The 14650-nt window shown below is 45.2% G+C and overlaps 1 protein-coding gene and 1 pseudogene across 1 annotated transcript in view; one reads left to right on the forward strand and one right to left on the reverse strand.

The window, feature by feature from the left end:
- LOC127210024 (serpin B6) overlaps positions 1-14650 on the reverse strand; it is a 125080-nt gene that overhangs the window by 36328 nt on the left and 74102 nt on the right. The window contains exons 7-8 of the mRNA XM_051169781.1: positions 3472-3646; positions 2070-2222 (exon numbers count right to left, since the gene is read on the reverse strand). Coding sequence (XP_051025738.1) covers positions 2070-2222; positions 3472-3646 — 328 coding nt within the window. The remainder of the gene's footprint in view (positions 1-2069; positions 2223-3471; positions 3647-14650) is intronic.
- On the forward strand, positions 9924-10873 carry LOC127186879 (replication factor C subunit 4-like; annotated as a pseudogene).

Here is a 14650-nt window from a genome sequence, read left to right on the forward strand (position 1 = left end):
CTTTAAATGATAAATTAATGAGAAATAACTTTTTTTTAAAAGGGGGAAATTGAATAAACCAATCATCTTTGTTTGATGGAAGTTTTGTTTTGGTTTTATGTTAGTAAAGTGTAAAACTGATAATAACATAGAAAGAAGCTAGAATCACAAAGCAAGTAAAATAATAGGCAAAAATTTTTTTAAAAGGTGTTGGTGCATAGAACTTACTGCTTTCTGATCTGAAACTTGACTATACTCACTTTATATCACATCATTTTAAAGCAAGGTATATCTGAAATATGTTAGAAAATTCCGGTTTTAAAAAAATCAAACTAAAAAAATAAATAAAAAAAATTAAAAATAAAAAAATCAAACTAATTTAAAGCATTACAAAAAGGAAATCTGTTATAAATTAATACAATGTAATATAAAACACCACAAAAAATGCGCGCACATAATACATGAATCAACAATGAATATATATATTGAGTGTCCTTACCCAAAATCCTCAGGATCAGGTGTAATTTAGATTCAGGAGTGTTCTGACGTCTCATTTTATTTATTTATTTGATTTAGAACTGTTCAACTTGATCATTCTCAAAAAAAAAATCTTTCCAACCTCAAAGTCAACATTTAAAAAGTTCACATAGTGCGTAGCTAACAACAGGGCCAGAAATGAACACTCTGATGATATCTCTGGCCACTTGGGAGAGCAATGCAACAATAGCATATTACAGTCTTGAGGCTCCACCTTCTTTCTACAAATATACCTGACAGCAATTTATGCATGTGGGCATGAATCCACATCCAATAACTCTCTGTTGGTAATGGCCCACACTGGGTACAAGCTAAATGCCCCATATTGTGGGAAGCAGGCCCGACGGGGCTGCCTGCCTGTCTTGCTGTTGCATGTCCTATTTTTTTAGCAGCTTCCACGTCTGTGCTTATGTTGGTTAGCTAGTCATGTTTACCGCCCTGAGAACGCACCCCTCCCTTCCTTGGGACTTTCCCTTATGTGCACAATCACCTCTTGAGAGATTTTACCTGTGAGTGGCATTTGTGCTTTGCTGCCTATAAAAAGACTCTTTGGACACTGAATAAAGGCTGCCGCCACTTAAGACGAAGGACCCACTGTTTTATTGTGCATGTGCGTGTGCGTGTGCGTGTGCGTGTGCGTGTGCGTGTGTGTGTGTGTGTGAATGTTAACTCCGCAGTCCCTCACCCTTGACTTGGTACCGTGGTGGCACAGGTGCCACAACACACACGTGTGGTTCAGTCTGTCACCATACATCCATTCTCAGAATTTTTATATGATGGCTAATAAAACTAAACAGTATCTACAGTGTGAGTCAGTGGTAAAATTGGGGCTTAAATGTATGAGAGCCTGGGTGCCATCTCTCACACCAAAAATGGATCAATAATAATGTGGCAATCCCACAATATTTTAAAAAGTAAAGAAACACATTAAAAGAATATATGTAATAGTAACACACAGGAAAAATTGTCACTGACTAAATTTCCATATATGCAGAAGCACACATCACCCTATATAAAAAGCTCCTATGTGTGGAAGGGGGCAGAACTAGGGGTTGGCTCTTGCTCAGACATTCTGTACAATAAGAATAGACCCATAACTGGGCTGTGGTGGCACACACCTTTAATCCCATCACTTGGGAGGCAGAGGCAGATGGATCTATGAGTTTGAGGCCAGCCTGGTCTACAGAGTGAGTTCCAGGGCAGCCAAGGCTATGGAGAGAAACTCTGTCTCAAAAAGCTAGGGGAATGGGGTCTGGAGGGATGGCTCAGAGGCTGAGAACAGTGTCTGTTCTTCCAAAGGTCCTCACTTCAATGCCCGGAAACCACATAGTGGCTCAGAAACAACTACAATGACATCTGGTGCCATCTTCTGGTGGGCAGGCACACATTCAGGCAGAATATTGTGTAAATAATAAAAATATTTTTTAATGTGGGAAAAAGAATATACTCACAGGTGGGTACAATGTATGTAAAGAAATATAAAACTGCAGCGGAGGGAAAGGGAATCGGGCTGCTCCTCAGCCTGCTGTCCCTGAGGACCATGTGACACTTACAGCTAGGACATCGCAAGTCTTTTCCCCGAAGAGCCTGTTGGCTGTTCTGAGCAAGTACTGCATGCCAGTCCTGTTCACTTCCTTGAGAAGTGACTGGAAGCCCTGGTGGACATCTCCACCTCCATTGCCACTGCATTTATCCAAAGAAAGTGCCTGAAATGAAAACAGATAAAAACACAACTTCAGCAGCTCAGCTGTAGGACATGAGTCAACACTAAACTCATCCTCAGAATCTTACAGATCCCTGCTGCTACTCAAAGGGCCACCTCCTTAAAGAAGAAAGTACCTTGAGTGTTCCCTCTCTGGGGTCCTGCCCTGTGCCCTGTCTGAGCAGAAAAGGCCCTTCACAGACCCAGCTCTTCATGGTTTCTAACTGTGCTCTGGTCAAGCATGGCGACCAAGGAGAGCTGCTGCCATTCAAGTGCAGCTGGCTTCTGACTTCAGGTCACCCAGTCTCCTCCCTGCTCTTGGGTCTGGGCTGCTTCCAGCACTGTCTCAGCACAGGATTAAGGAGACTGACCATGTGCTGGGCCTGGGCTTTAAAAGGCCTTGGCAGCTGCCACATTGGTGCTCTTCTTCCTAGCCATCATGGTGGAAGGAAGTTCAAGCCATCCTGCAGGAGGCCACATGGAAAATCCTGGAGGAATTGCCACCACATAAAGCTGCTTGAAACAGAAGCAAGACCCCATCAATAGTAAACACCTAAGTGCTGGACATTAGACACAGCTCCTTAGACTTTCCAAGCCTGCTGAACAGCTACCAGAGTGACTTCAGCTGCTCCCATAGGAAACAGATTAACTGCCTATCAATAGTTGTAATAGCTTGGAAGTGGAAGAAAGACCATTAAAATTGAAGGCCAGCAAGTAGGCTCTAACTCTCTTCAGGCAGGAGGCAGGCTGAGAAAGCAACAAGCACAATTAGGTCTTGTGAAAATGGAAAGGTATGGCCAAGTGCTCCCCAGAATGCAAAGCTGAGCCCAAGATAGCCTCCCCATCCTATGCCAGGACATCCTGTCTCTGAAGCTCATGCGCCTCTGTAGCTAAAGCACTCCATCCTGGAAGAGCCCTAATGGATCTGTCCTGGGCTCATAGCCAAGGCTGACTGCATTCTGCAAGTGCCTTATTTGAGAGAAAGCTGGGACTCATTATAGCTAGAGAGAAGAAAGTAGGGATCCCAGGGACACTGGTACCACCCTTATGTGTTTTTACTGGCACTAACCCTCACACTGTGAGCACCAGTGAGTCAGTGATAGGCTGCTAACAGGTATAATGCATCCAACCATACCCCATTGTCATTGCATTCCCATTTATTCCTCACTATTATTTTTTTAGTTTGAAAATGTGGAGAACCAGCTCAACTGACAGACAATGATGCTTAGCTGCTGGGAAAGGGTGCTGGTTACCTGAATCATCTGGCTTGCAGTGCTTCCCTTTGCCCCCATCAAGACCATAACCAGGGCTAAGGAGATGCTCATGGGTGAGAAAAATACATTTTTGGAGCTGTCTTCACCCAGTAGTTTCAAAAGGTTTAAGGCAAAAGTGCCATTTGCTTCCTGCAGAGCATCCATGATGGCAAGCCTGGAACAAGGGATTAAAATCACATAAACACAGGCTGATATGGAGGTCACATCTGACTTTCACTTGCACTGTGATGTTGTGGCTCGGTCAACAGAAAGGGAAAGAACCTGGAGAGTAAAGGTCACATGCAGAAAGTGATACAGGCCATTAGGGGCTACCTCAGGCCCCCAAGTGCAGAAACCAGTACATGGGGAACCAGAAGGAACTGGCTCAGAGGCCAAGAGGCAGCTAAGGACCCACCAGCCAGGAGACCACAAATGCAGCAGTACAAGCTGGAAGCAAGCAACTGCAGGAGCATGCCTGTTAGCTCTCACATCATCCACTAGCAGCTGTCAAGTTCCTTTGCCCCAGTCAGACAGTTCAGCAGTTCTGACTTTCCTGAGCAGGCTGGGAACTCACAGAACATGGGAAGGGGAAGGGGAGGGTACCCAGATGTAGGGATGAGAAGAGAACAGCCTTAGCATCCCTAGAAGGAGTGTAGACACAACTGAGATCTTTTGTGCCTTTAAGTCATCTTGTTTGCCTCATTTCAATTTATTCACAGATTCAGGCCTTTTTTTAAAAAATCCAATAAACTGACATGTTTTCCTCTTGGTGCACAAAACTATCCTCACATGACTGGGGAGAATCTTTTTCTTAATATATTTTATTAATTTATTCATATTACATCTCAATTGTTATCCCATCCCTTGTATCCTCCCATTCCTCCCTCCCTCCCATTTTCCCCTTATGCCCCTCCTCTATGACTGTGACTGAGAGGGACCTCCTCCTCCTGTATATGCTCATGAGGTATCAAGTCTCTTCTTGGTAGCCTGCTGTCCTTCCTCTAAGTGTCACCAGGTCTCCCTATGCAGGGGACGTGGTCAAATATGGGGCACCAGAGTTCATGTGAAAGTCAGACCCCACTCACCACTCCTGGTTTCTCTCAGGGCAATTGTGAAGTACGGACTCTGAATGTTTGAAAGACAGATTGAGTATTGGTGCTGGTTTAAAATACAGCTGTTGGGTTAGGTAAATGGCTCAATGGATAGAGTGTCTGCCATGCAAGTGTAAGGACTTGAATTTGAAGCCCCAGCACCCACGTAGGCCAGACAAGGTGGCACACATGTGATGGGAGGTGGAGAAAGAAAATTATCTGGAAGATATTCCCATAGGTCAGAATCCTAGCAAAGGCAGTGGCAAAGTCTGAGTCCCTATCTCAGCAAGGTGAAAGGCATGGACCCACAGTGAGGTTGGTCTGTGACTTCCACATGCAAGCCTACACAACATAAGCATGTGTGCAAACATGCGTACACAGGTACACAGACACAGAGAGAGAGACAGAGAGAGAGAGAGAGAGAGAGAGAGAGAGAGAGAGAGAGAGAACGAACATGGGCCATGGCTTACATTAGATCACCACTGCAAGCTCTCATTCCCTGGACTCTTCTGAGACCCACTGGCACTTGGAGGCATTCCCATCTGCCTCAGTCATGCTACTCTTCTCTTTCATTGAATGCATGTTTTATACCAACTAGTGATTAATGTCCATATTAGTGACAACTCCTGGACCCTTGCTCTATGAATATTGTACAGCTCAGACTCTGCCTGTATCATATGGCCCGGGCTAAAAAAAAAATTTTTCTTTTTTTGCTTTTGGTTGCCTTAGACAAAGTTTCTCTGTGTAGCCTTGGCTGTCCTCAACTTATATTGTATATCAGGCTGGCCCCAAACTGTCCCTGATCCACCTGTCTATGCTTCCCAAGTGCTGAGATTAAAGGCAAAAGCCAACATGTGGGTTCCCAAACATATTCTTGTTTTGTTATTGATTCCTTTATTTTGAGGGAGCACACTGCCCAATGCCTTTCTTAAGGAACAACATACTGCTTAGAAAACACGAAGAGGGGGAAAGTGTGTGTGTGTGTGTGTGTGTGTGTGTGTGTGTGTCTGTGTGTGTGTGTGTGTACACAGCCGAGGCTGGCCTCAAACTTACATTCCCCTGTCTCAGTCTCTGAGTGCTGGGATTACAGGTGTGCAACAACACATCTCAGTTCTCCCACAATGTTTTCTATCAAATTTTGGGTTTAATCTGCTGTTTTATGTTGACTAAAAGTGACATTCATGTGTGGGGATGGTATGAGGAGACATGCAGGGATGGGGAGGCAAATAAACTTGGTGTTTGGAGCCAAGAATGACCCAAGCCAAAGAGTGCTCAGCAGAATAAGGCTCTGAGGTCATCAAAACAAGAAGGAAAAAACAAGCTCACATCATCTCTGTGTGATGACACTAGTGATAGTGGATATGATTGCTCAGGGCAACCTTGAAACAATGGGACACTCCCCATGTATACTGATAACAGCAGTCACTCCATGGGCCCCAGCACTACAGTCCCTGATCACATACATTTACCATGGTTACTTAAAACATCAGCTCCCACACCCAAGTCCTAATCCACTGGAGGAAGGAAATGGGCAGCCTGCAGAAGAGCCCTACCAAAAGCAACTGCCTCCCAAGCAGGCCAAAGAGAAGTGCGAAACCTCACCCAGATTTCCCTCACAACCAGTGTTCCTGACACCACATGAGTGTTAATTGGCCATACTTCTGATTCCCAATACAGATCTAAGGGAAGGAAAGGAGGAAGACCAGGGCTGTGACACATGCCAGAGAACTTCCTCAGCAGAATAAGGCTCTGAGTCCATCAAAACAAGAAGGAAGGAAAAAACAAGCTACATGCCAGTTTCATCTGGCACAGAAACCCTGTCAGAGCTTTGCCTGTGTCTTTCCTCTTAGTCTGACAGACACCAGATCTCATGACAATTCTTCTGGCTCAAGTTTAATGAAAAAAATATTCAAAGATCTGGTATTGTTTCTCACAAGTATCTATATTCTCAGGCCTCCAGGGTGCTAAGGATTTGCTACAATTTCCCAGCACAGCCTGGACCTCGCCCCTGGAAGACTCTGGTACACCACACAGGAAAGCAGAGACAGAGCACCCAACCCTTGGCCTCTCTCTGTCCCACACCCCTTTCTCCGGGTTCTGCATGGACAAAGCAGTGTGTCCCAGCCTGCTTCTCCGGGTTTTCCAGATGATTACTGATGGAGAGGCATGCTTGGGTCACCTGTAGTCCTGGACCCCAGTACAGCAGCCAGGCAGGCTCATTGTTGCTCCCATCCCTTGCCCTCAGCCTGCTCCAAAGACACTGTTGGATCTGGGAAGGCTGCTATGCCACCAGCCAGCCAGGACTACAAGCAACTCACCCAGCTTCATCATAGGATTCTGAGGCCACTGAGCATCAGAGGGAACCAGAGCCATTCCCACTGGGCTCTTTCCCTGAGCCACACCTGCCAGCTTCCCCAGAGTTCTACATCCCCAGCTCCTGGCATCACCAGCACCTATACTTCAGCAGAGCTTACCCCAGACTTGTTTTTCTGCCCTGTTGCAAGCAGAGTGGCAACTAGGACGCACAGGCATAGCTTGGGGCTCAAATATCTGAGGGGCAGGGAGGTAGGCAGAGTCTGCTGGCTGGGCCAGCTGCCCAGGGCAGGACCAGGCAAAAGCTCTTGGAATGCAAGTATGTTACCAAACTCAGGCAGCACTCTATGGGGGCTTTCCTACAGCTTGTTTCCTGTGCCTTCGTGGACTGAATGATAGCTTTAAGGACACAAGAAGTGTGTCATCACTTACTGGAAATAAAAGCAACAGAGCACAACAGACATTTAAAGTGAAGGAGGAAAAAATAATTTTTAACTACCAGGGCTTGAGGTAGAGAGCTTGTTCAGCAGGCCAGTTCCTGTGTCCCAAGACTCCACTACTCCAGACTGGAAAAGTCAGAATGTTAGGTGCTGATATTTTATATAAATGAGATTGAAAACCCTGGCTGCTATCTTGCCTTCCTTCTAGGAAGCAAGACGACCCGGTGGGAAGAATGCTGGTCCGGTTTTAAAACAGGTTCTTTAAGGACAGGTCAACTCCAGAAACACCAGATTCTTTGCTGTTTCCTTCACCCTTAGCCTTCACCTAGGGTTCCCAACAAGCCCTGCTGACATTTAAGTGGGATGGTTCCTGTGGAGGCTCTCCTGGTTTATAAACCATAACCAGCACCCCGACCCCTTTCCAAAGTATAAGTCAGTAGAAAACCAGGAGGCCATGCCAGCTGTGAACTTTTACACGTGAAGTAGTGATAGAAAGGAGTTCTCAGAGCATCTTGCTCTCCCTCCTCATCCCATGCTTCATTTAGTCCGCTCCAGTTTTGTGATATTGCTTGTTTTAAGGTTTTTAGTCAATTGGGTGCATCTGCTGTATCTAGTGTGAGTTTGTGTACATGAACTCAGTGCCTTGGGAGGAAAGAAGACAGCGTGGAGTCCCCTGGAGCTGGAGTTATAGAAGTTGTGAGCTAAGAACTGCACGTTGAGCCTCTGGAAGTGCAGTTCCTGCTCTTAGACCCAGAGACAGCTCTCCAGCCCCTCTACTCCTGTTTTTTATTCCAGTTTATCTTTCCAGAATGTCCTTTGTAAAATTTACAAAGGGGAGATTTGTTTGTTTTGTTTTGCTTTTTGTTCTTGTTTGGTTTGGTGTGCTATTTTGAGACACGGTTTCTCTGTCCAGCCTTGTCTGTTCTGGACTCACTTCGTAGACCAGGCTGGCCTCAAACTGGCAGTGATCCACCTGTCTCTGCCTCTTGAGTGCTGGTATGAAAGTTGTGTACCACCATGCCTGGCCTAATTCACTGTGTTTGTATTCGATGAATTTAGAGACACAAGAATTCTATATGTATATATAATTTCCCCTTTCCTAAAAAGACTAACATTCTCTGATCAAACAATCATTCTGTAAGTTTCTGGGATGCAAGGGGGGTAGAGCTTCCTCCAATATGAAACAGAGGTCTTCCTTATTCTTTTCCTTGGCAGCATAATACTCCTTTGTGTGCATGTGCACTGATTCTTATGGTTTTAGGTTTTCAAATATGATACAGGTAGCAGGGACACAGTTGTATACATCTGAAGGCAGCCGAGATCTCAGGAGAGGCTCCTAACCTTGTTACCATTACTATAGTTCTGGCTGTCTGTTTATGTCATTGCCACCTCTGTGGGCCAAGGTGTTGTATAGGCCACCACAGCAACTCTGATTCAGGATTCCCAGTGGTCACATCCCAACAGAGGACCTGGCTCCCCATATCCGCTACAACAGGAGGGCTTGTCTGATTTATTACATTTCCTTAAGGAGGTGTTTCCAGACCCTGTAGGTTAATTATGCAGAGACCCAGCACCCTCACAGAAAGATTCCTTAACATGAGGCGGCTTGAGCACATCTGTCATATTTTATGGGATTCTAGGGGCATGTAAAGGAGAGACACTGTGACAGTCCAAAGGAGCCAGTTTTTACAGAAGTGATACAAGGACACAGTTTGGTGAACTTCCCCAGTGAGTAAGTAATGCTGGTGATAATGCGACCGAGACCTGGGGTACAGTTGTCTACTGTGTCCACATTGGTCACCACTAGAAATTATGTTAGGCCATTTCTTCCCTGTCTTTAGGAAATCCCTGGGGGAAAAGAATGGGTGGGGCTTGGAATCTCCCCTCTATCCCAGAGACTAGGCCCAGAGCTTCTGTATGCTAAGCCCACACGCTGCCACTCATGTCCCTGCCCTCCCAGCTCGCTGGGTTGGCCACTTTATAAAGCCTGCAAAGAAGTTTATAGAGTCTGATGAAGAGGTAACAGGTTACTGTTGCTATCCTTCACAGGGCTTCTGTATTGTCTCCTTTCCCCCTCTTCCTGTCCTCATTTAATGAGGAACTATTTGTACATATCTTTCTGTGAGAACCCTGTGGACCCTGGATGGTGCTGGTGCTAGTTGTGGGGGATAAGGAAAAAAAGGAGGCAACAGTGACTCATCAGTCTCCTGGGATTCTTACTTTTCCACAGGGGTTTTCAGAGCACGAGTCTCCAGTCATTTGTACTGGAAGCATCTTCATGTTAGTGTGGGCCTGAGATGATGGAGGAATGAGGGCCAGGCCACAGTGAGAGGATGGAGAAGTGAAGAAGGCAAGGAAGAGGATGCAGCTCAGTGGTGAGCACTTGTCTACCACACATAGGATCCAAGTTTCAACCATTTGTAACACACACACACAGACATACACCAGAGCACACATGCAGGATGTGCTCACGTGCAGGATGCACATGCAGAGAGAGGGAAGAAGGGAGATAGAGACAGAGCCCTCAAAATGAACTTGGTCACAATCAAAACATTCTTTAAGCAAAGCAGGTATAGATCCATGGAAGAGCAGAAACTAAGAAGAAAACATGCAGGCATTTCTAAAAGGCACATAGGTCTGTACTAAGCCACAACTGATCGAGGACCTAGGGATACCTGTTACTGCAGGAAGCGGTGGAGAAACCAAGAAAGTCAAACCAGTTCCTTGGGTAGAAAACTATCACCCAAAGTGTGTGGATGAAGTCTCTTTCCAGGAAGAAGAGGCTGCAGTGCTGAAAACGTCTTTACAAGGAGCTGCAGGTCTTCCTAACCTTTTGTTCCATCAGCCACCTGGAACAGGCAAAACATCCACAATTTTGGCAGCAGCTACAGAACTCTTTGGGCCTGAACTCTTCTCATTAAGAATTATTGAGTTAAATACATCTAATGAACATGGAATACAAGTAGCCCTAGAGAAAGTGAAGAACTTTGCTCAGTTTACTGTGTCACGAAGACGTTCAGATGGGATGCCATGTCCTCCCTTTAAGATTGCAATTCTGGATGATGCGGATTCTATGACCTTGGCTGCTCAGGCAGCTTTAAGATGTACCATGGAGAAAGAGTCAAAAACAACCAGATTCTGCCTCATCTGTAACGATGTCAGCCAAATAATTGAATCAAAAATTTCTAGATGTTCAAAATTCTGCTTCAAGCCACTGTCAGATAAGACTCCACAGAAGCAATGACTGGATATTGCTCAGAAGGAAAATGTCAAAATGGGAAATGAGGAAATATCTTGTCTTGTTAAATTATCAGGAGATTTACAGAAAGCCATTACACTTGTGCAAAGTGATACTCGACTAACAGGTGGAAAGGCGTCATGGAAGATATGATCACAGATGTTGCTGGGATAATGCCAGCTACAGCCATTGATGGAATGGAATGTCACAGGGGCTCTTTTGACAATCTAGAAGGTGTGATAAAGAACCTAATAGACGAAGGGCCAAAATTGAAAAATGGGTTTCTCAAGAACACAATAGTGGTGCTGCTTTCTTTGTAATACATTTTAATTATCATGTCTTATTCAGTTACTCAGAGGACATTTGCGTTTCCCAGCTCTACACAGTAATCTAGCACCTGGAACATAGGTACTCAGAAGAGGAAAGGTAAGGAAGTTTACAGGTACAACAGTGCCAAAAGCCTGGAAGACAGCTTTCATGACCTGAGTGCCAATTACACCCTTTTATTTAAAACTTAAATTGGGATAATTTTGGTACTCTGGAGATTTTTTTAAGAATACCTGGTCATAAGATGGCAAAATCTTCTTAGTCAAACCTGTGTAAGTCCTACTGATTCCCTTGCTTTTTATTATCCACTTTCTAGCAAAACCATTACTTTGGAGGTCATATAACCAAATGATTTTTTATTAGTCTCCAACTGGGTTTGACTGTCCTTTGTTTATTTGGGGGTTTTGTTGTAGTTTTCAACAGGCTCCCACTCACTGTCTGGAAGTCACTATATAGCTCAGGCTGATCTCAGTTTATAACAATCCTCCTGTCAGCCTTCTAACTGCTGGGATTACAGGTGTGAACTACCACCCCAGTGTGGAGAGCAGCCTGTGGACTGTAAGGTGCTTTGCAGATAGGCAAAGCACACAAAATTTGCTTCATAAGACTATGCTGGGGCTGGAGAGATGGCTCAGAGGTTAAGGGCACTGACTGCTCCCCCAGAGGTCCTGAGTTCAATTCCCAGCAACCACATGGTGGCTCACAACTATCTATATAATGTGATCTGATGCCCTCTTCTGGCCTGCAGGTATACATGCAGGCAGAGCACTGTATACATGATAATAAATAAGTAATAAATCTTTAAAAAAAAAAAAAGACTATGCTAACGTAAAAGTTAAGCAGACATCTCACCGAGCAGGCAACATTTGTTGGGCAGAAACTGCTACTGCAGGATCAATGAGGGAATCTGCTCCACCCTAGGTGCCTCAGAAGCTTATAGACTTACCCACACTAAGGCGAAGTCCCTCAGCTGCCGCAGGCTAGCAGGAGGGCACTAGTGGGGCTTGAAAGAGGTCCTTGAGAGTGTAGGCCAGTGGTTACTTTTTTACTTATATGTAGTGTGTGTGTCATTGTGTGAGTGTATGTTATGTGTGTGCAAGTGTCTGCGGAGGACAGAAGAGCATATCAGATGCCCTGGAAGTAGAGTTACAGGCAGTAGTGAGCCACCTGAAGTGGACACTGGGAACCGGACTCAGGCCCTCACAAGAGTAGTAAGTGCTCTTAAATGCTGAGTCATGTCTCCAGTCCTAGCAGTCCCATTTTTCATATAAACAATGACATTTCATGAGAATTCTGACAGGAGACTTTTGGCTTCAGGGCCCTGAAAACTCTGTCCTCAGCCGTGCTAACACGTCCGTTTCTGAACATGAGTCATGACTACTGAGTAAGAACACTAACAGTAAGAACGCCACCACACCTTTACAGTCACTCTTCCCTTAGGCAGTGCTACTGCCTCTCCTCCCAAAATCCCCAGTCATCTCAGCAGACTTCAGACTCAAGACTGTGCTCAGCCACTTGGAATGCTGACAACGATGTAGAGAAAGGGGAACACTCTTCCATTGCTGGTGGGAGTGTAAACTTGTACAACCACTTTGGAAATCAATCTGGTGCTTTCTCAGAAAACTGGGAATAGTGCTACCTCAAGACTCAGCTATATCACTCCGGGTATATCCCCAAAGGATGCTCCACCATACAACATGGAGGTTTGCTCAACTATCCTCATAACAGCTTGATTCATAATAGCCAGAATCTGGAAACAACCTAGGTGTCTCTCAACCAAAAAATGGGTAAAACCAAGAAGGGAAAAAAAGAAAGAAGGAAAGAAAGAAAGAAAGAAAGAAAGAAAGAAAGAAAGAATAAACCTGTGGTACATTTACACAATGGTATATTAATCAGCTATTAAAACCAAAAAAGAAAATCTTGAAGTTTGAAGGCATGTGGATACAACTAGAAACTATCATCCTGAGTGAGGTAACCCAGACCTAGAAAAACACACATGATATATACTCACTTATGAAAGGGTATTATCACAGCATAGATGTCCTCTGAAAGACTGCACCTAGTGGGTGCTCTGCACAGATCCTGGGACTCACAGCTGGACTCTGGGTGGAGCGCTGAGAGTTGTAGGAAAGAATGGGAGGATGAAAGGTCTGGGAGGGAACAGGAGCTCCTCAGGGAGACCATCAAAGCCTATGGATCTGGACACAGGGGGATCTGCACAAACTGATGCTCCAGCCAAGGACAATGCTAGCAGAGAACCGAGACCCCAGTTCAAAGGTAACCAATGGACTGCTGATTCTCCACGTTGGGAGGAGGGGAAACTGCTGCTGAACCTCTGACATACACTCAGATGTTCATAATTTGGTCACTGTCCCTTGGCATGGTGGCCTAGTGAGCACACAGAGTAAGGGGATGCAGGCTATCCTGATGAGACCTACTAGGCTGCTGTTGGGGTAGGATGGCACCCCATCAGAAGTCTAGGGGAGAGGAATAGAAGGAGCAGGAAGGAAGGATGGGAATGGGAAGATAAGAGAGGATAACAATTGGGATGTAATGTGAATGAATTATAATAAATTAAGAAAAAAGAAAGAAAAGAAACACCCATTTAATAAATTATTCTCAGTGATGAGCTTCCTGACTGGCCTGGTTCCCTGACATGCTTCTCTGCTTTTCTTTTTCCACAGCAAAAGGAGCTAGCCACATCATTGGGTAATATGATTCAGTGCAAGTGAATAGGGGACTGCCCAGCGCTAGATGGGGTGCAGGTGTACAGCCACCTGGCCATGAGGACCTGGGTCATGGCTGAAGAGAGAGACATGTGGAGGCCAGGGAAACTGCTCCTCAAGTACCAAGTCAAACACCTAGTTGTTTGAGCACAGGAGTCTTGACCAGAGATCAGATACAAGATATCTCTTAAGGCACACACACACATAAAATCAGTAAGGCAATAAAATAATAAACCTGTGACGAGCAAGACCTGGGATTATGAGGTGATTTCCAGCCAGCCTGTGAGTGGTATCTAGGAACACCAAGTCTTTGCATCCCCTGACATCCTAGCACTGGAAGAAATCTGGGAGACAGGAGCTCAATTTGGGGCTTGCATTACAGTGAGGTGTCCTTACAGACCTAGAAGATGCCTCCCTGACCAAATGCAATGGTATTCTTTCTTGCGGGATATTGGATTATTGTACATAGAAAATCTAATTGTTGGCAAAGTATAAAAGCTTGTGTAGTTGTCAGATGCCGTTAGGTGTATCCTGAAGAGATACAGCTTGGGTGTGCCTCTGAAAGCCCCCATAGATACCCCTCTCTCTACTTTTCCTTTCTCTATACTCTCTCGACCCACTCTACCACCTCTCCTCCCTCCCTCCCTCCCCCTCATACCCTTTCCCTCCTTTTCCTTCTCCCCTCATGCTCATTTAATAAACTCCTCTACAACATAATATCTGCTGCCTTGTACCTTATTACCTTATATCTTGTATCTACCTTCTATCTACCTTTTTTATAAATATAACATTGGTGCTGAACTTGGGTATGAAACTCAAAGGACCATTATTCTGCCTGCTCTCCCATTTCCCGTGCTTGCCTAAAGCCAGCTGTGAGCAAGCCTTCCAGACAGATTCTCAAGATTCTAAGCTGAGGTGTAGACCAGTGGACTGCCTCTGGCTGGAGTAACCTGTCCCCCTACCTCCCCCTGGCTACCCCCACACTGCCTGCTATATTCTGGGTAAGCAACCTGTGGCTCTCAACCTCTATCCCTCCTATTTTTG

This window comes from Acomys russatus, chromosome 3 (assembly GCF_903995435.1).
Source record: "Acomys russatus chromosome 3, mAcoRus1.1, whole genome shotgun sequence".
Classification (NCBI taxonomy): domain Eukaryota; kingdom Metazoa; phylum Chordata; class Mammalia; order Rodentia; family Muridae; genus Acomys; species Acomys russatus.